At 38.6% G+C, this 24,842-nt stretch overlaps 1 protein-coding gene across 1 annotated transcript in view; it reads left to right on the forward strand.

Moving 5' to 3' along the window:
• Positions 1–24,413, forward strand: part of EGLN1 (egl-9 family hypoxia inducible factor 1) — a 37,338-nt gene extending 12,925 nt beyond the window's left edge. The window contains exons 2-5 of the mRNA XM_082049237.1: positions 15,701–15,820; positions 18,107–18,243; positions 19,694–19,761; positions 21,725–24,413. Coding sequence (XP_081905363.1) covers positions 15,701–15,820; positions 18,107–18,243; positions 19,694–19,761; positions 21,725–21,789 — 390 coding nt within the window. The 3' untranslated portion in view covers positions 21,790–24,413. The remainder of the gene's footprint in view (positions 1–15,700; positions 15,821–18,106; positions 18,244–19,693; positions 19,762–21,724) is intronic.
• Positions 24,414–24,842: the final 429 nt, after the last annotated feature.

A 24,842-nucleotide genomic window follows, 5' to 3' on the forward strand; every position in this document is an offset into this window, starting at 1 on the left:
AAATGCCACCTGCATGACATTCAAAACAGTCACGGAGAAGCATGAGAAAGGAACCTTTGAACAAGTAAGAGACAGGCTCATATATTTTGTCAGGCTGTTGTATAAATCAAAAACTGGCAGCTCTCAAATTACAGTTCTCACCCCCTGTTTAACTCCTAGTTGTTCTTCTTCCATCTGTATTTCCCACATGTGCTTGCTTCTCCTGCCCACTTTCCTCCTGCCTGTGCTTCCCTGGAGACCTCGGTCTGGAGAGGTGGGTTCCTTTGCTGTTGGGAGAGGGAGCAGGCACCGAGTGAGACGGGCTGCCCCTGGCCGGGGTGCAGGAGACTGGGTTTGCCTGGGTTGCTGCTCTCTGCCAGGTATTCAGCAGTTGCAGGCAGCCTGTCAATGGACAATCAATCCTCTGCAAGGACTGTGTTTGAAAGATGAGAGCCGCATGCTTCTTGGGAGATGCCAGTTTGAGCATCCATGCCCTGTATCTGGTCACAAATTGAAGCCAGATGGAGTTGTGCTCATCTGAAGTGACCTTCTGCATGAACTAGATGCTAGACCATCCCTGAATTGTAGGTTAAAGGTGTGTGGTTTTGAAAAGTATCCAGTCTTACTGTAAAAAGAAATTTAAGAATTCAGTGGAACAAAGTATAAACCAGCTGTTGTTACTGTTCAAATGCTGATGACCCACTCTGCTCAAGACTTATCAAGTTTTTGTACACTGGCTAATTAGATTTAGATTCCGGCAAGTTGCCTTCTCATATTTGCTAGATGAGAGTTCTTCCTTATCAGATGTCTCCATTCCGCAAAAGTATTTGTCATCTATGTTCATACTGTTACGTATTTGTTGTAAAATAATCAATAATTGGTGTGTGTATGAAGCTTCAAAATGAGTATAAACTGATGCTGTTATATACCATCCACCTGCTGGCGATTCAGGAACTCTGAACCAGAGGTTGCATCTGGACCACTGCTCATAATACACACAGGTGGACGGACATATTTGCCATTAATTTGTGTAATCTTGTTTCAAAAGCCATTTGTACTTTTGACTTATACAGTATCGTGTAACGAGTCGCGCAGTTTGATTAGATGCGAAAGGAACTTCCTTTTGTTTAAAACCTTCTGCATGGTGATTTCAGTGTCTTCTAGATTCTCTCTTGTGAATACTTGTTTCCCACTAGTTTTACTTCTAGTGGCTTTAAAAGACTAGCATTTGCTTCTATGTATTTTTTTTAGCTGATACTCTTTCTTAAACTGAAGAATTGTAGTCTTTTCAGTATGTCTTCGGATGAGTGCTGTGCCAGGTTTCTGGTCATTCTTGGTGCCCTTCTGTGCAGCTCCTCTGATTCTGCTAAACTCTCTTCCAGGTAAGGCAACCAGAATTGCAGTATTTAATGAACAAGTACATAATGAATATGTATGCTGGCACAGTGATCTAGTCCGTGTCAGCTTTCCCTGTCTGGTGCTTTATGACACTTTAGTTGCCTCTTCGCTGCGCTGAGATGATATTATTAGGAGATATTATTCAGTGTTTTTCTAAAATAATGCTATCCAGTTTAGAAGACATCACTGTGTATAATGAGGCTTTTTTTTCCCCCAGAGGGTATTCCTTTGCACTTACTCTTTCCTGAATTTCACTTGCCATTTTATTGTCCAAGCACTTGGTATCATTTTACCCTTGTGCGCACCTTCTGCAGTCAGGGCTAGGATGGCTTATGCAGCATATTTCAGTATTGCATGGGAACACACTCACTCTGCTGCTCACCCCCTTTTCCCAGGTCACGTATGAAAAGTACAGGGGGTCCTCCTGATAACTCCTCATTTTTCATTGAAAGGAGCTTAGTTTGCTGTAGTGAAATTCCTGTTGCAATTTCCTATTGTGTTGCTCTTGGCCTGTTCCAGTACTTTGGAATACCTTGGATGTAAGGTCCATGCTTAAAATGCTTTATACTTAAAAGTTCCTAATTTTTGCATAAAAATTAATGCCTACAGTAAATATTTATTAAATCTCCATTATAGCTTGGAGCAAATGACATGTAGTGGCTCCTCAAGGCCTCCTAACACCTGGCACAGATTCAAGAACAACACAGGAGTTCCTAGGCTGGGGTCCTGACTTTGTCATTTTCCTTAGTGAAAATAGAAAATGGGAGTGGCCTTTCTCATGAGCCAAAGGCTACACCACAATTACATTGTAATCTATATAGGTAATAAGTGAAACATATTATTTTTACCTATTTAGTCCTATAACTTTATGAAGACCTTGTAAACATGAAAAATAATATTCCTCTGCAGGACAAGAAATGTAGATGAAGATACTGTCAACTAGCTTTATTCTCAGTTTAGTCTTTTCACATAGCAACTTGAGTGTTGCAGAGGCGGTGTTTCTGACTTGCACTGTGCATTTTTCTACACTTGCATCCTACTACTTTGAAGTTACACACCCACTGAAGGACAAAGGTTGTAACAAATGATCCTTCCTCACCATTGAGGCTTCAGCTTCTACAGTTCAACTAGTAATAGCTCCAGAGAAAAACTGCCTTTGAGTGAGTGAAAATTCCAAACAACTTTTTTTTTCTTCCCCACCCCCCCAGTTTGAATACAGCTTTCTGGAGAGAGCAATGGTATTCTTCAGGGACTCAGTGGGGAACAGAATTTGCCAAGGATGGGAAAATGGAGTCCCTTTGAGATTTCTCCCTTTGAAAAATCTGTTATGCTTTTGTTTATCATCTGTCCTTCATTTGCAAGGAAGGGTTATCTTGGCTTGGGAACCCTTAATTAAGGTTGCCTTTACAGAGGAAGTAAATTCTTGTTTTCTGGAGTAATTTTCAGTCATCTTGCTGGTAGCTGCATAGCATTGCTTGTATTGATCCTAGGAATAAAACATATTGCAGTCTTTTTTCTGGCACTTCAGAGTTTGTGTGTGCCAAGCTGAGGGACCAGCCGATGCACTTGAGGACAGAGGTGCCATTCAGAGAGATACAGACAGGCTGGAGGGAGGTAGCTTTTTGCAAGGCTGCTCCATGTGAACATTTTATCTGGGAGACAGATTATGTGAAGAGCCCTCTGCACATAGTGGGTGGATGCGAGTATGATAGTACTGTGCTGTGCATGGAGTGGTGGCTTTTTTCTTATTTTCAGTTGCAATTTTGTGTGCTAAGAGTAAGTTATGATGTCTGAGATGTTTTGTAGTGCAGTTGATTAAGGGACTGGAGGACACAGAAGAGCAATTATAGCTGAGGCCTGATGGGATATTTCAGTCATTAGTGCTTTTAGCTTGATTTCATGGGGTTAGTAGCAGGGCAGTTGCAATTAAAACCCGTGCTGTGGAACTTGCTCCCTTCATTATCACAACACATAATTGGCAAGTGCCTGCTCTGTTCATGGGTCCTTACAGACTCCTCCTCTTCCTCCTCCTTCCCTTCAGCCTTTTTCTGACTTCAAAATCGGTTTTCCTCTTCTTTGGTTGCACATCTCAGATCTGGTGAAGACTTAAGAGAAAAAGTGAGTTCTGGGTTCTGTAGTATCATTGGCGTATTAGTGTATCATCATTGTATTATGTGTAATGACACACATAATACAAGTTAGTAAATCAGCTGGCTGCCCACACTTGATTTCCTGAAATTCTGTCTCCTATTCAGAAACTACTAGCCACTGTTCATATACAATAATAGGTACATGTTTTAGAAGATCCATTGTTTATCTTCAGTAATGATGTAGAAATATAATTTTAAAGTATCGCTGAAAAAATACACTTCTGCCAACCCTGAAATCTAAAGTGATTGCCTGCAGACTTGAAGAGGAAGTTGATTTCTTGTACAGAAATCTGGAATCCAGTATTTTGCAAAATTCGTTGCTGTTCCACTTGTTCTGTAGTTCTCAGGGTACTCAGCATTATTTTCCCTTTACAGTAATGCAGTCTGCTGCCAGTGCTGCTGTTCCTTTTGGTGCCTCCTTCTCTTTCTTCATCTTCCTTTCATTTCACTGTATATCATCTATCCATTAGTAATTTTCACTCCTGTTGTTTAAGATGATGATTTTATGTCCTTGGGTTATTTCAGGGTGTTTGCAGACTGAGGCAAATGGTTTTTCATCAATTATGTTTTTGCATGTATTTTTTTATTTTATCTTTATGAGTTTTTGGCCATAACTTAAAGCTGGGAACAAGCTTTGAAAAGTAAAACTTAAGCTCTGCAGATCTTGCATGTAAGTTGCACCTAAGTATGTCCTGTGGAACAGTCCTTGTGGTCTGACATGACACCTCTGATCTAGGCTACTATTGCTAATGCCTGCAATCTCTACCCAGTGGGTATGGTAGATTGTAAACATCTAGCTGCCCTTTTGTTTACCAGAAAAGTTCCTGCTGATTTGATTTTTAGGGACATACAGAAAAACCTTTCTACAGAAACATGAGAGAGTGAGGTGTGCGTGTCCTGTCTTGAAATCCATCGTGTCTGGGGGGAAATGTGGAGCAGTATACTTTCTTTTTTACTAAACACGGTGCTTTTAAGAAGGTTTTAAGAGTATGCATGCTAACCCAGCCAGTGTTAGGATTTCTTACTCCCGTGTGAGCATTTGGGGAGGGAGGTCCTGGTTCTGTTCTCTTCTGAATGCCTTGAAAGAGGAAAAAAAAAATCTCAGTGACAAATTGTTTCAGAGAGGCTTTCTTCTTGCACCTGTCAGGTTTTGTACACTATGGCTTTTCTGCCTATGTCATCGCTTTGTGTGGCGTTTGGGTTCTGCCACCTTCTGATTTTTAGAGTGGGAAAATTGGATTCTGAGATTAGCATCCTATTTCTAGCCACAACACTTGTCAAGTTACAGGCAGTCATAGCAATGCTGATTGACAGGACCTTCGACAGATACCATCAACAGGTTTTTTCTTTAGTTGTTGTTCATGGAAAAGGGCTGATCTGTGGAGAAGCCTACATGCCTTTTAGGAAGGGTGAATAATTTGATGAATATATGAAATATAATTTTTGTTATTGAAGCAGAGGTAAGGAGGAAAGTAGGTAACTTTTTTGCCTGGATTAGTTGCTTTCATAGCAGTTTCCTAATGCCAAGTATAAATGGACTTGAAACAAACCAGATGGGTTACTTTTAATCAATTGATAGGTAATGGAGCATGTTTTTTCCCAAGACATGAGGGTGATTTTTTTTTTCCATCATACTGGTCACTTGGAGCATGAGTGGTTGGGACCAATGGGGAAAGTGGGAGAAGCACTAGTTGGAGCAGCACTAGGGAGTTAGTTCTGCTCTACATAGAGGTCCTAACCTAAAGATGAGCTTGTTGCTGCCATGAGCATAAATTTGTTGCGGAGTCAGTTGAATTGGTGTTTAAGAAGATTGTGGGGCTTTTGCATCAGCTGGGTGAGGACGGGCAGTTTCCTGAGGTGTTTCTCGCTGCCTGGAATCAGTATTGGGTACATTCAGATCTTTCTTGTGCTCACAAAGCCACGTACTTCTAGAGCAAATACATTGCATTCCTGAGCCGCCCTCCTCTGGGAGTTTCACCAAGCTGACACAGCAGAATGTGTCCTTAACCTGAAATACGTGGCTGGCTCTGCTGGGACATACACGGACAGAGGTTTGGGTTTTGGAGTCATGTTTTCTTAGTCTCATGCCAGCATCAGCAGTCTTGCTCCTGGTGTTTATGGCCAGCCTTTAGCTCTGCATGGCCACAGCTCTTCCTCAAGGCTTTCCCCAAGCGCTGGTGGGAGGCAGTGGATTTATGCAATGCCTGCTTACATTGGATCTGGATGCACTGGGTGATCTGTTTAAAACCAAAAAAACCCCAAGCGTTGTTTATACCAGCTGGGAGAGAGGCCCTAGTACAGTGCAATGGTGAGGTTATAAAGAAGGGCTTGGACGGAGACAGTTTATATGTGAAAGCCCTCAAAAAGCAGTATGGGCACAGTCAGCAATTTTTTATTTAAATTGTAGGTGACTTGAAAGTGTATTACAGGCTGTTTGTTGCTATTCGGCTTTAAACCTTAGTCAGACTTCTGTGCAGTATTAATATAAATTAAAGCAGTGCTTCGTCTATTAGCATTTCAGTGCCTAGTTATTCGTTTTTTTTAATTTATAAATAATTTCAAAGAATTGTCTGGACTCTTAATAGTAGGAGTGAATGCTATAGTGTATGGTGTCAAGTGTGGAATGCTGTGGGCACGCCGAATCATGTTTGCCCACTTGCAAATACCATTAAAAACTATTTTAAAAATCATTTTTCTCAGTGTGCTCTTTATGGTAGTAAATCCTCCTGTGGTTAAAAGTCTAGAGGTAGTAGCTGAGACCTTAACTTGGACACTTGAGTAAATGTTCATCTAGATGCAGTAAGCTTAAAATACTTAAAAACACAAGTACTTAAGGTATCTGGCTAACCAGAGTACTAAACATGCAATCCTATTACCATGCAGTTTCACAACATTCTTATATAAAAAAAATCTTTCCTGCCAACTAAATTTCAGTTATGTGGTTATTTTTTGCCTTAAAGCTGAAACAAAATGGTAGTTTTTAAGTAAGTAATGAAATAACTAAAATAATCCTTTTGTCTGTCTGTCTATCTATCTATCTGTCTATCTATCTATCTGTCTATCTATCTGTCTATCTATCTGTCTATCTATCTGTCTATCTATCTGTCTATCTATCGGTCTATCTATCGGTCTATCTATCGGTCTATCTATCGGTCTATCTATCGGTCTGTCTATCTATCGGTCTGTCTATCGGTCTGTCTATCTATCGGTCTGTCTATCTATCGGTCTGTCTATCTATCGGTCTGTCTATCTATCGGTCTGTCTATCTATCGGTCTGTCTATCTATCGGTCTGTCTATCTATCGGTCTATCTCCTAGTATTTAGCAAAACTATCATGCACTGTTTCTTATCTTCTATAGGGAAGAAGGTCCAGGCTTCTCAAGTATGTGTAGTTTTGGGGGGAGAATGGTAGTGGTGATGGATGGTATTCTTTAAATGGCAAATCTCTCAGCCATTACTTTCACAGATACTACAGTAAGGTTTTGTTTAAAAATAAATAAAAGAAACAACCCCCCTTTGCCCACCCTTCATCCTTAGGGTTTCTTCCTCCCACCCTCTCCTGGTTTTAAGCAGCATAAGAGATCTCCAGTTTTGAAGTTTGGGCTAACGTGCATGCTTTATTTTGAAGGTAATGTAAGTTCAGTTTATCCAGTAGGTCTCCAACAACTAAACAAATTGCCTGATCATATGTAGTGATCTTAAAATAGATAACTATGCTTTTTCATGTGTCATCCATCAGTGTGTCTGCTGATGTCATGTGGCTGGCTCTGGAAATCTGGTGTGCACAAACTACTGTCAGAATATATTTTAAGTTATGTAGCTGAATGAGATTTAACTTCTTACTATTTTAGTGCACTGTTGTAATTTTAGTGTTTTGTTATTTTTATTTCTTAAAGATGTTGCTGCTTTGTGCTCTTTCTGAATGGTTAGTTATGAAACTAGTAAGTTGACTAGTCTCATGCGAGAGCAGAACATTCTGCCCCGTCCTGGGGAAAAAAAGTTTCAAAGTACTTGGTTTCTAAAAGGTATTATTCATTTCAAAGAATTTATGATGTTAAATTAAAACCAGACTGTTAAAATTTGTGTTGATTGACTTACTTCTCTGTCAAATTTTTTTACAGTGCCAGAACACTGAGTCACCAGGCTGCTTCTCTTGGAGGGAATGGGGAATTATCCATGGAAGGCAGCCAGTTCTACAAACACATTTTACATTTTTCAACGGTTGTTTGAATCTGAAGTGCATTAGTCAACTTATTTAATCATAATGTAGACAGATTGAGGCTGACACAAATCGAAGTATGTTTTAAATCCTTCTCAGCTGTGAAGCTAAGTGTTGTGTTTGTTCTGAGGCACTTGAGAGAGAACTTTCTGCCCCTGGTGACAGTGGTTTTTATCTACCTTCTTTGGGAAGCCTTGATCAGGTATATGGGGGGGGGGGCAGCAGGATTTGTTTGTTTGTTCTAGGTCGTTGCCTTTTCTTTTTCTTTTTTAAGCTTGTATTAGACTTTGATATCACAACTATCAGAGGATGTCATGTTGAGGTTTAGAGGAGCTATTAGTGCTTTGAAGCAGTAACATAGCATGGATGTACTCATTAATTTTTTTTGGGGGGAGGGGGTGCAGGTGGTTAGGCTTGAACACATCGTTTATTTTCAGAGATGTATCAGGTGAACTTTACTTGTTTGTTTTTTTTTTTTTTTAATATCCTGTTTTAGCCAGTGCATAACTTTCTATATATTTCTTTAGACTTTAACCCAGTTTTATTTTCCTAATAAGCAGTTAGATTAAGTTAAAGGAAGCTAGGCCGTTGTAAGATTGAAGGACTGCAGTTTTACTGGTTCAGTTTTAAAACAGCACCTTTTGGTTAAACTGGCAGAATTTTTACAATAGGCATGTCCTACCTAACTTGGCTTGCAGCCTGAAAAATGCCAGTGTGTTAACTATTAAGGAAGATACAATTTTTATTTTTACCCCTGAAGCTTGTAAGCTGACTCAGCGATCTCTTTGCCTTTGGAGATTTGAGACTTGCAATTTTACAAGCCCAGGTACAGGAGAGCAGAGAGAACCTCATTAATGTTTAAATGTTGTTATCTCAGTTTAGTAGCAGTGGAGGCTGCAGGACATCAGCTGGGAGTTAGGAAGTGTATTTTAGGTCTTCCTGTTATGTCTGTCTATAACACTGTTTTCAGTCACTCATCAGCTCACCTTTTGAGATGTGTTTCTCCAGATTGCCCAGCTTTCCTCAAGGCTTTGTTAAAGCCTCAGTGTGGGAGATGTGCCTTCTGTCTCCAACCCCACAGGGAGAATCTCTACCATCTCCCCTAGGTTAATGGCTCTTGCTTGATGGTTTCATGGGAGCTTCTCTGTCCTACGTGAGGTTTTTATTTATTAGATGCATTCACCAAAGTGTGAGAACATCCCACATTCGCAGTGATTTCTGAGTATCAGCCATAAGCAATTGCAGTGCTGGGTTTTTTTCCTGTGCCATGTAGAACAGATGAATTATCCAAACTTGTATGTACATCTCTTCAGCAATTCAAGAGCTCATGGTCATTTCTTAGAGCGTGTATGCATGCATGAATTAAAGGAATGATACTTGGAAATCAGCTTCATGTGATCTTGCTGTTGAGCGCAATTAGAATTGAACAGTAAAGAGGGAGTACCAAACTTTATGTAGCTACAATGAACAATACCTGAGCTTGTTTGCTGAGCGGCACCGTGGTTATATTCAAGGCATTTGGATCGAAACTCCATGTGGATCTTCTGGCCCTGGAGTGCTGGGCTGAACGTGGCCACTGAACCAGCATGAAAGGTTCTGCCTTCTGATTTGTGTCAGTTTATCAGGATGTGTGAAGTGCATGTTGTCAGCAGGTAAACATCATGTAAAACTGAAGACCAGAGTAAAGCAGTGAGTTAATTTGAAGAGCCTGCTGCTGAACTGCTAGGTTGGCAAAGCTTTCTCTGAACTTCAGTTTGAGAACTCAACATATGATTGGCAAGTTAGAAATAAGCAATGTAGTGGAAGTATTAATCTGTTGTGCCAAACTTTTGATGATATGATCTGTTGCTTGATTTTTGTATGCATATGAAATGCAATTCTGTCAAAGCAAGTAGAAATCTTGTATCCACTGTTGCATTGGGTCAGGTTACCATTAGTTTCCAAACTCCTTAGAAGCTCATGGAAGATCTAATCCACATACATAGCCACGTGCTGATTTTATTTATAGTGTAAGCATCTATGTCAACTCTCAGTTTTTCCTCTGTCCCTTCCTATCTGAGTTCATTTTTCATCTCAGTTTTCAGTTCAGTTTGCCTTCCCTTTGCCAGCTCAAGAGCTGGCAGCTTTGCCAGCCCTGCTTGCCTGTTAAAACTTGTGCTGCTACCTTCAGCAGCCACAGGAGAGGGGTGGCCCATGCTTGTTGTCATTGCCTACAGTTGTGTTTTCCTAGAAGAGCAGCTTACTCTGTGCTTACCAGAAGATGACCCAAATAGCTGCTATCTAAAGTAGTGGTTGGTTTTTGTTGTTTTGTTGGTGTGAGGTTTCTTTTGTTTTTGTTTGGTGTTGATTATGTTGTTGTTTTTAATCTGAAGCTAGGTATTTTACCATATCTGCAGAGGAAAATACAACAGAAAATAATAGCTTAAACTCCTTTGCTAATAGATAAATTTAATTGCTGTAGAGGTAACTTAGGAGAGAGAGCTTAAAGAGAAATGATTAAAAGCTGCTGCAATGTTCTTTATGTTAGCTTCTAACTCAAAACTACAGGTTTTCCTTCTCTCTTGGGGACATGTGAGCTACTGCATTGTTCAATTTTTAAGCCCACAAGTAGAGGTTTGCTTTCCTTTTGCAGCTGCTCCAGTTGATGGTGATTGCAAGTAATGGATTTTTAATGAGGGAGTCTTTGCAGGGGCTGATATTTCCCTCCAGTGTGTCTAGTTTCACAGTGTTGACTTGTGTGAAAAGTTGGTGCTCTGGCCGTGTTTACTAGATCCTAGAGAATATCAGCATGAAATTTTAGTCAGATGAAAGTTTGTATGGAAATACTTGGATTAGCTGTGTCCCGAAGAGTTTATCTTACCTCTTTTGGCATCCTGTGTTTGGGGTAAGGATGATAGAAGTTTCTCCCTGTTGATATTTTCTTTCTGTTGCAAGTTTCTGTCTCTGCTTATTAAGAATTTGTAGAAGAGTTTTAAACCCAAGCCAAGTTTTACCATGTTAACATGTTTAAGTCAGTAATCTTGACACTGCTCACACAAGATAGTACCAACAAAGTCTTTTTTCCTTCAATTGGATTGTTATTTTGTACACCTTGTCAGAAATCTTACTGACATGCTTAAACTGGAATGTATTTTGTCAGGACTGTTGTTTGTCAGAGATGAACAAATTCTTGAACTGGAACATCAGAGACGAACCAAATAGGGACAGGTCAGATTTATTTTTTCTTTTCTTTGGTTCTTCATTGCAGTGTAGTGTTTGGGTTGTTTCTTTTTTTCTTTCTTTGAATCATCTGTCAGATGAGCCATGCCAAGGATTTCCAGTGACGTCGTTGTAAAAGCATCTGATAAATTTTCATAGGAAGTAATCGGTCTCGCATTTAGACATTTTGTTTTGCTCACTGAGATTTGCAGTTCCTTCAGCAAAGAGCAAAAGTGACATCTCATTGACTGATGCGGCTTTTTTTAATCTGAGCTAAACAAAGTTGTTTTACATTAACAAATATGACAGAACAAATGTCCTCTCTTCATTTTATGTTTGTGGTTTGGGTTTGTGATTTTTTTCCCCATCTTGAGGAATTTTACATTGTCATGTAACTGGTATTTTCCCTGTTTCCTCAGAGTTTGCTGTTATTGCTTATTTTTTTTTTTTTTTTTTTTTTTTCCTAAGGAACAATATCTAAACTTGCAGGTATCCAGCTGTGTGAGGAATGGAGAGGGTAGAGGAAAAACCTTCAGTCTTAACCTATATGTCTTCCTTTTTTGTATATGGGTGAGGTTGTCTTCCTTCTCTGTGAAAGGAGGTCGAGGCTGCTCCCATATGAAATCGTATTTTCAGCTGCACTGGTGTGCTGTGCCTCCTAGGGTTGAGTGTCTTTAGGTGGTCCCTCTTTACATAGTGAAGAAAACAGTATGGTTATGGACTATGGATTATTCACTCAGAATATGTTACCTTTGTGCATTTATTTGTTAATTAGAGTAGTGGCTGGCACGCTAAGGGTGTCCATGCTTAGCAAAAAATCTGTGGTTTCACTTACTTCTTCGGTTGCTTGTTTGGGCTGATGGCCTAGAGTTAGTTTTCCAGCATTAAACATTTTGCAAGTACAGCATCCGTATGTGAATGAGCAATTGACAGCTTCTTAAGTGTGTAAGTACTTGGTTTTGATAAACACAAGTTGGGTGGATTGCAGGGTGGCTGGGGCACTCTCGTGCTTTCTCAGTTACTCATGAATTCCAGAGGGTATCTTAGGACAGGGCTCATGTGCTAGGCATGAGTGCTCAGACTGAAAGAGAATGCTGTTGGGTTAAAGAAGGTTAACATTAAAAGTGTTTGCAAAGAAATCCAGTGGGTGAACAAATCCACTGTGTGACTTAAATATATTCTTTGCAAAAATTAAGATTACTGAATGCTTGAAAATTGTAATGCCAAAGAAGCACAAAAGGGGAGACCTCCTTGTCTATTAAGAAAATGCAAGTAATGCCTTGAATTGAATGAATTGATTACTTTTATGGGAGCACTGATGAGACAGGTAGCTCTTTGTTTTGGAGAGCTAACAACTTCATTGTTCATAGTCCAAACTGTTAAGGAATCTTGGACATTCTGGTCTCAAGTGCCTGGCTCTCTTGACTGCCATTAACAGTGGTGGGGGGTTTTTTGGTTGGTTTTGTTTTGTTTTGTTTTTGTTTTTTTTTTTGTTTGTTTGTTTGTTTTTGGTTTTTTTGTTTTTTTTTTTTTGGAAGGTAAGCCCCAAACCTAAAATGTTCTCTCTGCTTGGCATACGTGTGTTTGCTTGCTTATTTATACTGTAAAAGGTTATAACAACAACAACATCAAAAGTATGTGACTTCATTATTTACCTGAGTCACTTTCTTGTTCTTTCCATGTGGATAATCTTGCAGTACATGAGAGTTTGACACGAACTCACTTTGTGTTGTTTCACAAAGCAGTATATTTCCCGTGTCCTGTTAAGTTTCGTGACTTTCCTTATCATAGTTCAGTTGGGGAGAGGGAATTGTCACACTAACTGGCAAAAGCAATGTATATTATGCTACACTGTCTGATTTGCAAATTTGTTTGCTTTCCAATTTGCCGCTAAAGGCTGAGTCATTCTTACTGTTGTAACAAATACATATTAGATAAGTTATCGCAGCAAAACTGTTTCTCGTCTCTTGCAGTTGATGATAGCAGAATTTTCAGACTCTAAACTCAAAAACAAGGGCTTTTTTTTTTTGAACGCTGACTGTATTTTAGACCCAAATGATTGTATGAAACGCTTCTGATGTTGCATGTGGCTGTTTTTTATATGAAGTTTATGACAACTGGTGTTTCCCCAGACATTCCAAAAATGCTGCTGGTCCCCTTCTTCTTCAGCAACGTTGACGTTAAAGATTCCTTTCTTGATTTCCCTTCAGCAAAGAGAACAAGTACCCATTTCAGTACCTTACAAAGGAAACTATAGCAATAGGATGCAAATTTATGCTTCTCTAAAATTATCTTTTCGAGGAACAGACAGCAACCAAGTGTGCCCTCGGAAAAAGCCCTGTATTGACCAGAGAGACTTGGGAGCTCTCCTAAACTTTTAACACTTGTTTTTTTGGCTCAGTGGCAGATATTTAGGTCATTTATGTGCCTGAAGACCTTTTAATATCTGAGTCTTAACTCCTCATTATTTCAGGGAGAGTTGACATTGCTCTAGCTACTTGATACCAGTGTTTTCTTCCTTTTGAATGAATTTTAGTAGCTGTTTCACATAGATGTTGAGCAACAGTTAATGTCAGGGCTTAATTTGCATTATGCTTCTCAGCAAAACCCATTAAATTGAAACTTTATTAGCAACGCTGTTACAGGATTGGACCTGGATCTGGTTTCAGCACTGTTCAGGCTCTATGAGAGCTCGATAGGGTTTATGTGGTACGTTGGATTTTTTTTTTTCCAAGAGGGTTGGCTTTCAGCGGAAACCAAATATCTTCCTCTTCCAGCCCAGCTTTGCTTTTTTTGTTCCTTTTTTTTTTTCTGTAAGAAAGGAAATTACGGAACCCTTATTACATTATTTGGTATCTTTAACTCACTGTTTTGATTTTTGTGGGTTTATCTTCCTGCAGCAAAACTGATAAGTAATGACTTTGCCAAATATTAGGTCACATTATGTTTACATATTACATATCTCAAGTAGTGTGAGACCTGTAATGATGACTACACTATGATTACAGTAAAGGGATTGAGAAGCTGAAGTGTCTGATCTGAAAATTACAAGGGTATTTGAATTTTGTAGTTTTGACTACTTTTTATGCAGTATAGTCACTTCCATCTCATGTGAATGAAATTTGGCTTAATTTTTAGTTTTTTTTTATATTAACACAGTGCTGCTATTTGTCAAACACTGTGTTCTGATTTCTTCCTAGAAGGAGCTACCAAAAAATTGCTTCTTCCCTTAGTAAAGAGTAAAGATTTTAAAATGTTTGCTGCTATAGTGAAATCGATTCTGCTTATATGTGATATACAGTACTTTACTGATTGAACTGCAAGTACTTTAAACGATTTCTCAGCCTGCTCAAAGCACAGTTTCTTGCAAGTAATTCAAATTATGTAAAGCCTTATTTGTTAACATTTTAAAAAGAGGGAAATAAGTTAAAATTATCAGTATAAAGCCAAAAAAATACACTGAATCAGTTGATCTGAAGTACTGTTAATCTGATGGGTTACATTTTCACAGTTAACACTTTATTGGGAAAATTATTTTTGATGTTTTATGTAAGAGAGGTTTAAGAGTTTGCAATTCAGAGGTCTGACTTAAATTATTACTTAGTGGGGCTAAATGTAGACAGGAATTATGGCACTTAAAAGTTTTTAGGTTGTTGTTTTTTTAGACAGCAAACATTCATTGAGGTTAGGAGTATATTGGATTGTTGGTAGAAACTCTTTTGATTTTATTTTAATGTTATGACTTCTTGCAGATAGGATATTGTCACTGCAGACATCTGAGTGCTCTGGATGACTTGGCGTGGGAAACTTTGTTCTGATCTCTTTCAAAAACCTGAAATGATTACTGTTTCCAGCAAATGCATAAAGTTATGGGGATGTGTCATGCAACAAACATGGCACAGGAACTGATAGCTAATCAAGCTAATCAGGCCGTCCCTTAGCGAGGTGGCCAGTTTGTTTCACACACACATCCGCATGTCTGAAGACTCAGAAACTAAACCACCTTCCAGGGGGCTTTCAAGTCAGCTGAGCTAAGTGCAGCATGGGAAGTTAAATATACTACTGTACTGGGAATTGTTTGATGTCAGAAGGTTATTGCAGATTACTGCTCGGTGTCTGTTTTCAGTTTCTCACTTCTTGACTAAAAAGGATGTTTTTGTTGTACGTGTAGGCTTGTTTCAACAAAAGTTCAAAGACCTCCTATGTACAGGACAAAACACAAGCCCAAGAATGCACTTGGTGTGATTGAGTAAGATGGGCTGATGGTCTTGTCTAAAAAGTCTCCTAAAAATAAAGTTTAACACTACATTTTGAGGAAGAATTGGAAACACAAGGAGAAAAAAAAAAGATAAAAAGATAACTGTCTGTGAATTGAGTCTGGAAAACAAGGAGTCTTATCACAAGGAGAAGCACATGTTACTTAATTATACACAAGACATTTTCCTCTCTCCTATTTCATTCAACGGAGGGAAGTCTGAAGGATTAGTCACAACATGGGAGCAGCCCCACCTTCCATACCTTAATTAACAGTGTTCTTCTCAATGTGTTTCATGCCTTTGTAGACATCTGTTTGTATTCAAAACCAGTTTTTAACTAGAAAGAAAACACAGATTAAAAATTCTTTTCCCATTATTTCTAACTTACTTTTTTTTTTGCTATTGTATGAATTACTTAGGAATTAATACAGATAAAATGTAGACATTTTTTCCGTACACACAGTTAAAATTAATTACTATGTTTGATTCTTTGGCTCTAGGCTATGGTGGCTTGTTATCCAGGCAATGGAACAGGATACGTGCGCCATGTTGATAACCCAAATGGAGATGGAAGATGTGTTACGTGTATATATTATCTTAATAAAGACTGGGATGCTAAGGTATGCAATAATTTCTTTCTATAACTTTTTTACATATGCTTTTTAATTCACGTTTGCAACGGATCTTTGTTCCTGTACTTCTCTGCCCTAGTTGTGTTCTTACGATATGTTAACGGCAGGTATTTTTTGCACTCCTGATTCTGCTGTTAGCAAGAGCGGATAGAGATGAGGCATTTTTTTCAAGGTTTTGAATGATGCCAGCAAGACCTCCTTGACAGTGAGACTGAAGGAAAGTTGCGTGTTTTTTATGTATGTTTCTTAATTATACATGTATGTATTTGCTAGTATCCAGGTTTCATAAATACCTAATTATGCAATTTGTTGTACATTATTTGTATGGTAAGCACCCACACATACACAAAGAGTAAATAATATTTGAAAGATAATGGATATTAGGTTGCTCCTCCTTATATTCTTGTTGAATGTTGAGTTTACTGTTTGTGTAACTACTTTACTTACATGAATATGCTTATAAAAAGAAAGATGCTGTAGCTTGGGAGCAGTTTAAAATAAGCAAGCGTTATGGTTCAAAGCAGCACAAGTCTTTGTACCATTGTAAATACAGGGTGTAGGATAGATGAGGATTTATAACAGAGTTTAAGTGGTCTACAGTATTACTACCAGTGACTTGAAACTTTCCATAGATGTGGTGACTATGATAAAGTGATTTTTTTAATAAGGATTTTTGTAGTGATTCAGTGGGATTTGGTGGATTTGAAGAATGGAAGCAGCTAACTGGCTGTATTGAAAGCATGAGAGAGTAATGCGAAGATAGCTTTGTTTATTCCTTGATTGGTGTGCAGTTAGCTATGGAGAAGTTTATTCCCATTAAATATGGGGCGGGGGGGGGGGCGCGGCGCGGAAAGGAAGGTAAAACTACTGATATTTCTGTTGTACATAGAAAGTAGCATATGGAAGAGCATGTAAGCAGTAAGTTTCTGTGAACTGGGTGCACCAGAGGTGGATAACGCAGGTTGCAGCCGGGAGTTTGTTTGTTTGTTGTGTGGGGGGTTTTTTAATTTTTTTTTTTTATTTTATTTCCCCTTTTCCCTTTTTTGAGTGCTGTCCATTTCTTATAAGAACTGCATGAGACAATGACACTGATAACATACTCACATAAAACTGGTAGATAGGAAAGCTGAGTCAGAAATGGATGCACTTGAAGCTTTCTGTTTCTGCCTTGCTCTTTGAAATGTCAAATTTGATCCTTCCGTTAGAAAATAAGTTACTAGCCTTTTTTGCCGTTATAGCATCTACACATATAAGTGCACTGGTTGGACTGAATATCTTAAAATGAAGCTTTGGGGCATTTTCAGTTGCTTTACAGTTTTTCTCCTGGAAAAGAATGAATACATATCAGAGTGTAGAAGTCAAGCGATTTGCATTTTTAAAATAACTGTGAAAAATTTACTAGCTGGATATTTAATTTAGGAACCAAGTGTGTTTCATTACCTGCAATATCTATTTCAAGTTACAATTAGTACATTAGCAAGTATATTGTTTAGTAAAGAAAGAAGCTCAAACGTTCTTTAGGAGAACAAATTGATCTAAATTGTGACTTCTTGTCTACTGATTAAGATCACAATTAAAACAGTTTATGTCCATTTAGTTTGTTAGTACTTGCACTTTTCCATGAAGGCCTAAGTTGGCTGTCTGTAGTTAGATTTTAACAACATCAATACCATCAGTAGGAAGAAGTTAATGTGACTTAAAAATAATGAACCTCACCTACCTGTGCTGTTTTGTAGGCATGCATAGGTAGGTCCAGCTGTTTTTCAAAGCCTGGAAGAGATCTAAATTGACCAGGAGCAACACAGATTCAAGCTTCAGTTTAAAGTTTCCTGGTCTTTCCTCATCATAATTACAGAAATGTGACATAAACTTGTGCGGTTGTTAAATGAAACAATCTCCTAATTGAGAATGTTTCTCTCATCTGTATTGGCATATTTTAAGCCACCTGTGTAATATCAGTCAGTCTTGTCTATTTTTTGCAAATAGGTAATGCAGCTAAGAAACAACCAGTTGAAACCACAGTTTTTTACTTCAACATGAATGGAGGTTTAAAATTTGCAAACATTCTGAAATTACCCATGAAAAATGTGTAAAAGGTTTTGTTAAATGAAAGCAAAATGAAAAAGCCATAGATGCATAATTTCTGTAGTATCCCTTAAAGGCTTTTATTTCAGTTCCAAATCTATGAAATATTTTCAAATGTGATATATTCAGTACTTCGAAATACAATCAGGTGTTGTTTTCAAGCACTGGCTTTAAATATTTAATTTGTAGGTAAGCGGAGGCATCCTTCGGATATTTCCAGAAGGTAAAGCCCAATTCGCTGATATTGAACCCAAATTCGATAGACTGCTATTCTTCTGGTCTGATCGCCGCAACCCTCATGAAGTACAGCCAGCATTTGCTACAAGGTAGGACTGATGGAATTTTTATATTGCGTGATGCCTCTATTGTCAATAAATGAGCAAATCCTAATGAGAAATGAGTGATGCTGTGAGTTATGACATGATCCCAGGTCTTTCCATGTACAGTTTCCATGTGCACTTGCACTATGATAAGAGGTTCTTTTCTAGATCGATTAGGCTTCTGCCGTGCTGCTGGGTTTTTTACTGATGTCTGCTCTCATATTTTGGAGACAACATCCTCCCAGGTGGATAGGAAGGACTGGAAACACCAGAAGTTTCTGGGCGTGTACTTGGCAGAGCTGGGTAGGAGCACTCAGAGCCATAGCAGCCCCCACCTTAGCCCAGGGGTGTTGTCTTCCTTATTTCTCTGTAATGGCTTTATGTTCCCCTCCTTTCCCTTTGTCCTCAGCACCTTACAGTGTTGCTGGAAGATTGGCTAGGTACTTCAATTTTATGTCACCTCTTGTTGGGAGGGTGTTGTTAGAAAATAGTCTTCTTCAAACCAAGCCCCACCACATTCTAGTTTGGGAATTAGGAGAGCGCCATGGGGCAAAAATGATGGCTGATACACGAATCTTTCCCTTCTCTGGGGAGTCCCAGTCTGAGTCACAGGGGGAACTTGATATCTCTTTTGTCCCTCAGTGTAGTGCAGTGGGTGATGCTGAAGGTACCTGCATTCACTGCCCCCAGTCTTGAGTAGCATTTCCAGAGAGTGTTAATAGGTAAATCATTGGAGTTATTGATCCAGACTTCCTGTTGCCCCTGTCACAACACGTTTGGATGGCCAGAGTACTGAAGGTTGACTGGAGCTGTGAGTTAATACATGTACCTTTGCAAGAAGTAACTTGAAACTACCATCAGCTGCATCCTCTTGCAGCCTTTCTGGAGGCTGTACTGCTCTCCCCTCCCACTTTGTGCTCCAAGCAGAGTCAAAGGATGAAATTCTGTTTACTAAAGCTCCTTAAAGTCTTTCCTCAATAGCTGGCATTTCATATTTAAATCTGCGACAGGCAGTGGAAAACCAGAGGAGCTGCATAAGAAGGGGTAGTAAAATTCCCTTATGGCAAGTGTCCAAAAAGAGAGGTTCTTGCAGTGTGACTCAGTGATGGACTTGACCGAGTACAGTAAAAGATGAGGTCACAGGGCTAGGTGATAGGGACAGAAACTATATTATTACAGGTTCTGGACAAGAACCGTAATAGGAACTCATCAGGACAAATAAGCATAAACTTAAAACCTCAGTGTCACCCTTTCACTGACTGTTCAGACAATACCTTCTAATATTAAAAAAACCCAACCAACCAACCAAAAGCACCAAATCTGTTTGCTTTGTGTTTTATTAAGTCTTTTGTCAGACTGCAGAAGTATAATTTCGTTTAGGTTGTGTTTCATGTCAAGTGCTTCATTTTGTTTTTTCTTCATAGTTCAGGAGTTCTTTTTCCATCTATTTCCTTAGGTACGCAATAACAGTGTGGTATTTTGATGCAGATGAAAGAGCACGAGCTAAAGTAAAATATCTAACAGGTAATCTCTTGTTAATGTCTACTGTATTACTATTTTTTTTTTTTTAAGAATAGCTATGTAGTCCAGCCTCATGTCCTTGGCCCACCCTGTGCACAAAAAGGGGGAGAGAGTCAGGTTTTACAGGGAAGGTGACCCAGTAGTTGAGCTGCTGGGCAGTGACTTGGGAAATCCAGGTCAGAGCCTTGTCCTGCTCACACTTCCTCTGAGACGGCTCAGTATTTCTTTATGGGGGATGCAGCTTCTCCCTAGTAGGGGAGGAGAATAAGTACACCAGAGACTGTGAGGCACTGCAGAACGGAGAGCCCTGGAAATAGTTTTGGTTGAATATAGTGATTCGACAAGTGAATACAACTTAACTTGACTACAGTCTCTATACTGGAAAAACAAAAGCCTAAAATTAAAATCTGAAATCAAAGAATGGAGTTACTTCCTCAATTTCCAATTCCACATATCTAGCATCTGTTTTCCTTTTCTGGCTTCTCCCTCAAGAGGAAGTTGATCTAATTTTCCTGTTCAAATTAGCATTATAAGGAGAAATGGCCTAGGACTTCTGTCATGCTTTTAACTGCCATCATGATTTTGTGTTTTTTACAGTAGTTTAAACCAAAATCAGGTGTACGAGAAGAGCATGCATGCACAGGGCCAGTTTCTCCACAGTTTCTTAACGAGCTCTGAAACTGATGATGCTGAAGACGTGTGCCACTCATTTCAAATGAAGTTTCCACTCATTGCTATTAGGCATCCAAAGCTCATAAGTAGCCCCAGAACTAATTAGCTGCAAAAGCTGCCGTTTGGCTGAGTCTGCCTTGGTGCAGCCGATAACTGTGCATTTTGGGAGTGATAAGAGCAATGTAGCTCCTGCCTGACTCACAGGGAAGCACAGGGAGCCCTTGAGCTCTGGCCGGGCAGGCCGTCCTGCTGCTCGCTGACTTCCCAGGTGGGCAGGAATGCTGGATAACGCCCAGCTAGCCTCTGCAGGAAGCCTGTCTGTGTGTCTGTCTGTAAGCCGGGCAGCTCCTGGAGCCAGCCTTGCTGGATCAGAGCTGTTCTGGTTGTCTCCATGCAGCTTTGGCAGGGAAGTGTTTAGGGTGGGCTTGTGCTCCCTCTGACTCCCCTCCTTCTCCAGGGTCATCCTAAACTGCAGGCACTTGAGGAATAAAGGCTGGGTTGGAAGGATTTTGGTATCGGTTTGCCCTGTAATTGATTTATGTTATCATATTGTTGTGAGTCCAGATTCATTTGCAATTAGAACTGCCACCTTTGCTCTGTATCTACAGCAAGAGTTGTGCAAGATGCTCTTTATTTTCCATTGATGCCAAAATATGAAATTATAGAATAAAATGTCAGAAATAGAACACTGTTCATTTTGGCTTAATGTCAATCTAACTAAAACTATGCAGAATATGTGTGAATATTTCCTGAATATGGGTTACTGTGTCTGAAATGTTAATAGTCAAACTTTTGTGGGGGTATCTGAAGGTCATTTTTCAGAGAGAAGTGCAGAAGAGGTGTGAGCTTGGTGTATTTTTTAGCAGCAAGTCAAATTGAATGTTCAATTTTAAAAATCCCTCAGTTTTTTTTTTACAAAGGTAAATACCAAGAACCTCTGGATATTCTGATCCAGAATAACGGACAATACGGTCAGATTCTTAACTGGCCATTCTTAAAGCTTACCTTTACATGTAAAGGCTCAAATGATGAATTTCAAAACTGTACATATGTGAAGTACCCAGTTTTCTACTTGGGCAGCAAAGTAAACACCTGTTTTTAGAGATCATGACTAACCATGGCTCATTAACTTTACAGAGCATGTGTACAAAAACATGTATCTTGCTAGGTCGTATGTGCTAGGCAATCTTCAAAGTACTCTCTTAAAAGTAATCTAGAAAGTGATGTAGCAATTATATAGACTATACTTTGATAAATGCTGAAAAATAATAATTTCCTTTTCGTATTTCTGCAGGTGAAAAAGGTGTGAGGGTTGAACTTAATAAACCTTCTGACTCAGTTGGGAAAGACGTTTTATAAGCCTTTGATTTAGCAACTCCCCTTGGCTATTCTCCCTGGTAAATCTTGATGCTATCTATTAACTTTTGAATGTGAATAACAAGATAAAGGAAAATCAACAACAAACCAACATTTTAATAAAGAAGCAGTGTTTCAATGTTGCATCAAATAGAAGATTCTTTGACGGCTGAAGCATTGTACTATGTGATTGTGACTCCAGGCCTGTGACTGCTTATGTGAAGAAGATAAGCAATCAGTAAGAAACAGCATATGCATCTGGACATAAGTGCCCTACATAGAATTTGTCCATCCTTATATTTTGCCAGACCTGCCATCCAGCTGAATCCAATTCATCTCTCCCTTTTTTTATATGGTAAAAGTTTGAATTTTGGGTAATTTTTGTATGACCAGGTACAGTTTATCAAAATTGAGTCTTAAAAAAAAAAAAAGAAAAACTGAAAAAAAAAAAAAAAAAGAAAAAAATTTACAGTATTCTCCAAAATAACATGGATCTATTTTTGTAAAACCGTTCATACTGTTCTCCTCTGCCATGAAAGACCTAATTTAATGTAAGGGTTGCCAGTAACTGATAATCACTTTAATTTTCTTTACACCTTAAGTCATAAAAGGAGCACTTTAATTACCAGCTAAAAACCTGATTGTTTTATATCATATCTCACACTAATCTTAACTTTTAAAGATTGCTGCTGTACTGTTTTTTTACTATGTCCTCTTGAACCTTATTAACAGAAGCAAATCAGTATCTTGCTATTAGTAACATTCAGTTTGTGGTTTTGTGTTGAATCCACAGAGGGGAAGTTTCTGTCTCTTCTTTGGTTTTTTTTGGTTTATTTTTTTCTTTATTTTTTTCTTTTTTTTTAAGTGACTGGCACTAAGTGAATTTGACACTATCGGTTGCTGTCATTGGCTTTGGGGACCTGGTGAATACCATCAAGTTACAAGAATATACAAGGGCTTTCCTAGGCTATTAGAGGTACCCAGAACCTCCTTACGTACTTGACAGAAAATTTTGAGCTTTCTCCCTTTTCTAAAGAATACTTGCCACCCCCTTTTCCTTTGTATATAAGTTAATAGAATATGTAAAATTTACTTTTTTTTTATTTCCAAGTGTTGGTGTCCCATACGGCCTGTAAGTTGACACCTTGATCTATTATATAGTATCAAGGAGATGGTCGGCACACTGAAGCTGAAGTGCATCACTGTAGGCTCCTTGTGCAATACATCTTTAGGTTTTCACTGTGCTGAAGGATTTCCCCAAAAAAGGCACTGCCCTTTGGTCAATACTGAGGTATATATTGAGTAAGAAAAGCTTTATTTTCTTTTACATTGTTTTCATATTATCAAGGAGAGGGGACATCACAGGATAAAAGTGATACATGCAGAAACTTTGATATTCTTATTTTTAAGAAACTGATGTTTAGGACACTGATTATTTTCTTCTTCTTTTTTATTTTTTTAATTTTTATTTTCCTGAGCTTTAAAAGCTTGAGAAAACAAACCTATAAAGGACAGCATTCATATTTACAGGAGTTTGGGGGTTGATCAACTTACCCACTGCAGTTTTCTATCTGTCCCTTATTTCCTTACTTAGCCAAAACAATGTGAGTGTACAGAAATATTTCTGTATATATTACAACCTGTGACAATTTTAGCATCTGTATAGTTTGTATTCAATTAGAGACCTTTTCTATGGAAAGCTCAGTAATTTTTTATTAAAAAGATTACTATTGTTCATGTAAAACATGAAAAAGCTAATTGTTTAGTAACAAACTGACAGAAAGGGGAAAAAATTCAGTATTGGTGTATCATTTAGGAGAACCAACAGAAATCCCAGTTTTGTTTTGATTTCGCTTTTCCTTTTGTTTAGTAAGTTCTTGCCCTTTGCAGTTTTCTTCCTCTTTCCTACTTTCTTCCCAGACAAACAGACAGGATACCTTTACTGTAAGTGCCTCTGCCAACCTGGCCAAGGAGTGCAAATCGTCATTACTGTCTGGTCTGCAGTGCATTTAGGCTACCGATGAAACAAGCAAAAAAGCCACCTCTTCTACTTCACCTTCTTTAGTACTACCTTAACAGAGGTTTGGTTGGTTTTGTTTTCAAAATGTAAGCATAAGCCTTTAAACTCATTTCAGTCCCTCTGTAATTCAAACTTCTGCAGTTACATGGGGCGTATCAAATTCTAATCACACTGTAGGTTTGTGCTTGCCAGACAGGTTTAAAAAGTGCTTAATTTTTCACTCCATGTAAGTCATTACAATAGAGTCAACAAATCAGGTCAGCCATTTCTTCAATGTCCTTTAGACTAAACTGTTCATTTCATGTCGGTTGAATATTCAGTCTTGAGCATCACCAAGCAGGTCCTTGTTTTAAAACTATTTTTTAAACTGTCTTATGATCTGTATGTGTCTAGTCCTGGTTAAAGATAAAGCTTCATAATGCTATTTTTATTCATGATGTTAGCCAGCTGTAAAATATGAGACCTTTATCTATAGCAGGCAAAGAAATTCAGGATTCATTTACAGGTTGCCTATAAAGTTGTGTAATTTGAAAAGCAGTGTTTCATTATGAAAGAGCTCTCAAGTTGCTTGTAAAGCTAATCTAATTAAAAAAAAATGATGTATAAAGGTTCTTGAAAACGATGTGGTTATTTGTGATCTTTGTAACTTGTAAAACTACTCCATAGCAAGTCATTTATAAATGCCCCCTGATAAAGGAGGCATGTGGATTTGAGGGAGAAAGGAGAGCGGGGTGGGGAGAGGAGTTATTTTGTTCTCTTATGTGGTTTATTTTATTTTTCTTGTATTATTAAAATCAGAGCTATTTCTGCTCTGGAGAAGAATCTGGGCTTTGTTTGTTTGTTTGTTGGTTTTTTTTTTGAAGACTGCCTATGGTTACCTGGGTGTGGTGATCATTTTCATGATTATTTTCTCCCTCAGAAACAGGACCAAGTTTATGCTGACCAGAAAGTGATGACAGACACAGAGGCAGCTCTAGTTTTTTCGCCACTTTCTGACAGGTATGCGAGTTGCAAATCCAAAGTCCTTTTCAAACAG

This window comes from Streptopelia decaocto, assembly GCF_964273445.1.
Source record: "Streptopelia decaocto genome assembly, chromosome: 3".
In the NCBI taxonomy this organism is placed as follows: domain Eukaryota; kingdom Metazoa; phylum Chordata; class Aves; order Columbiformes; family Columbidae; genus Streptopelia; species Streptopelia decaocto.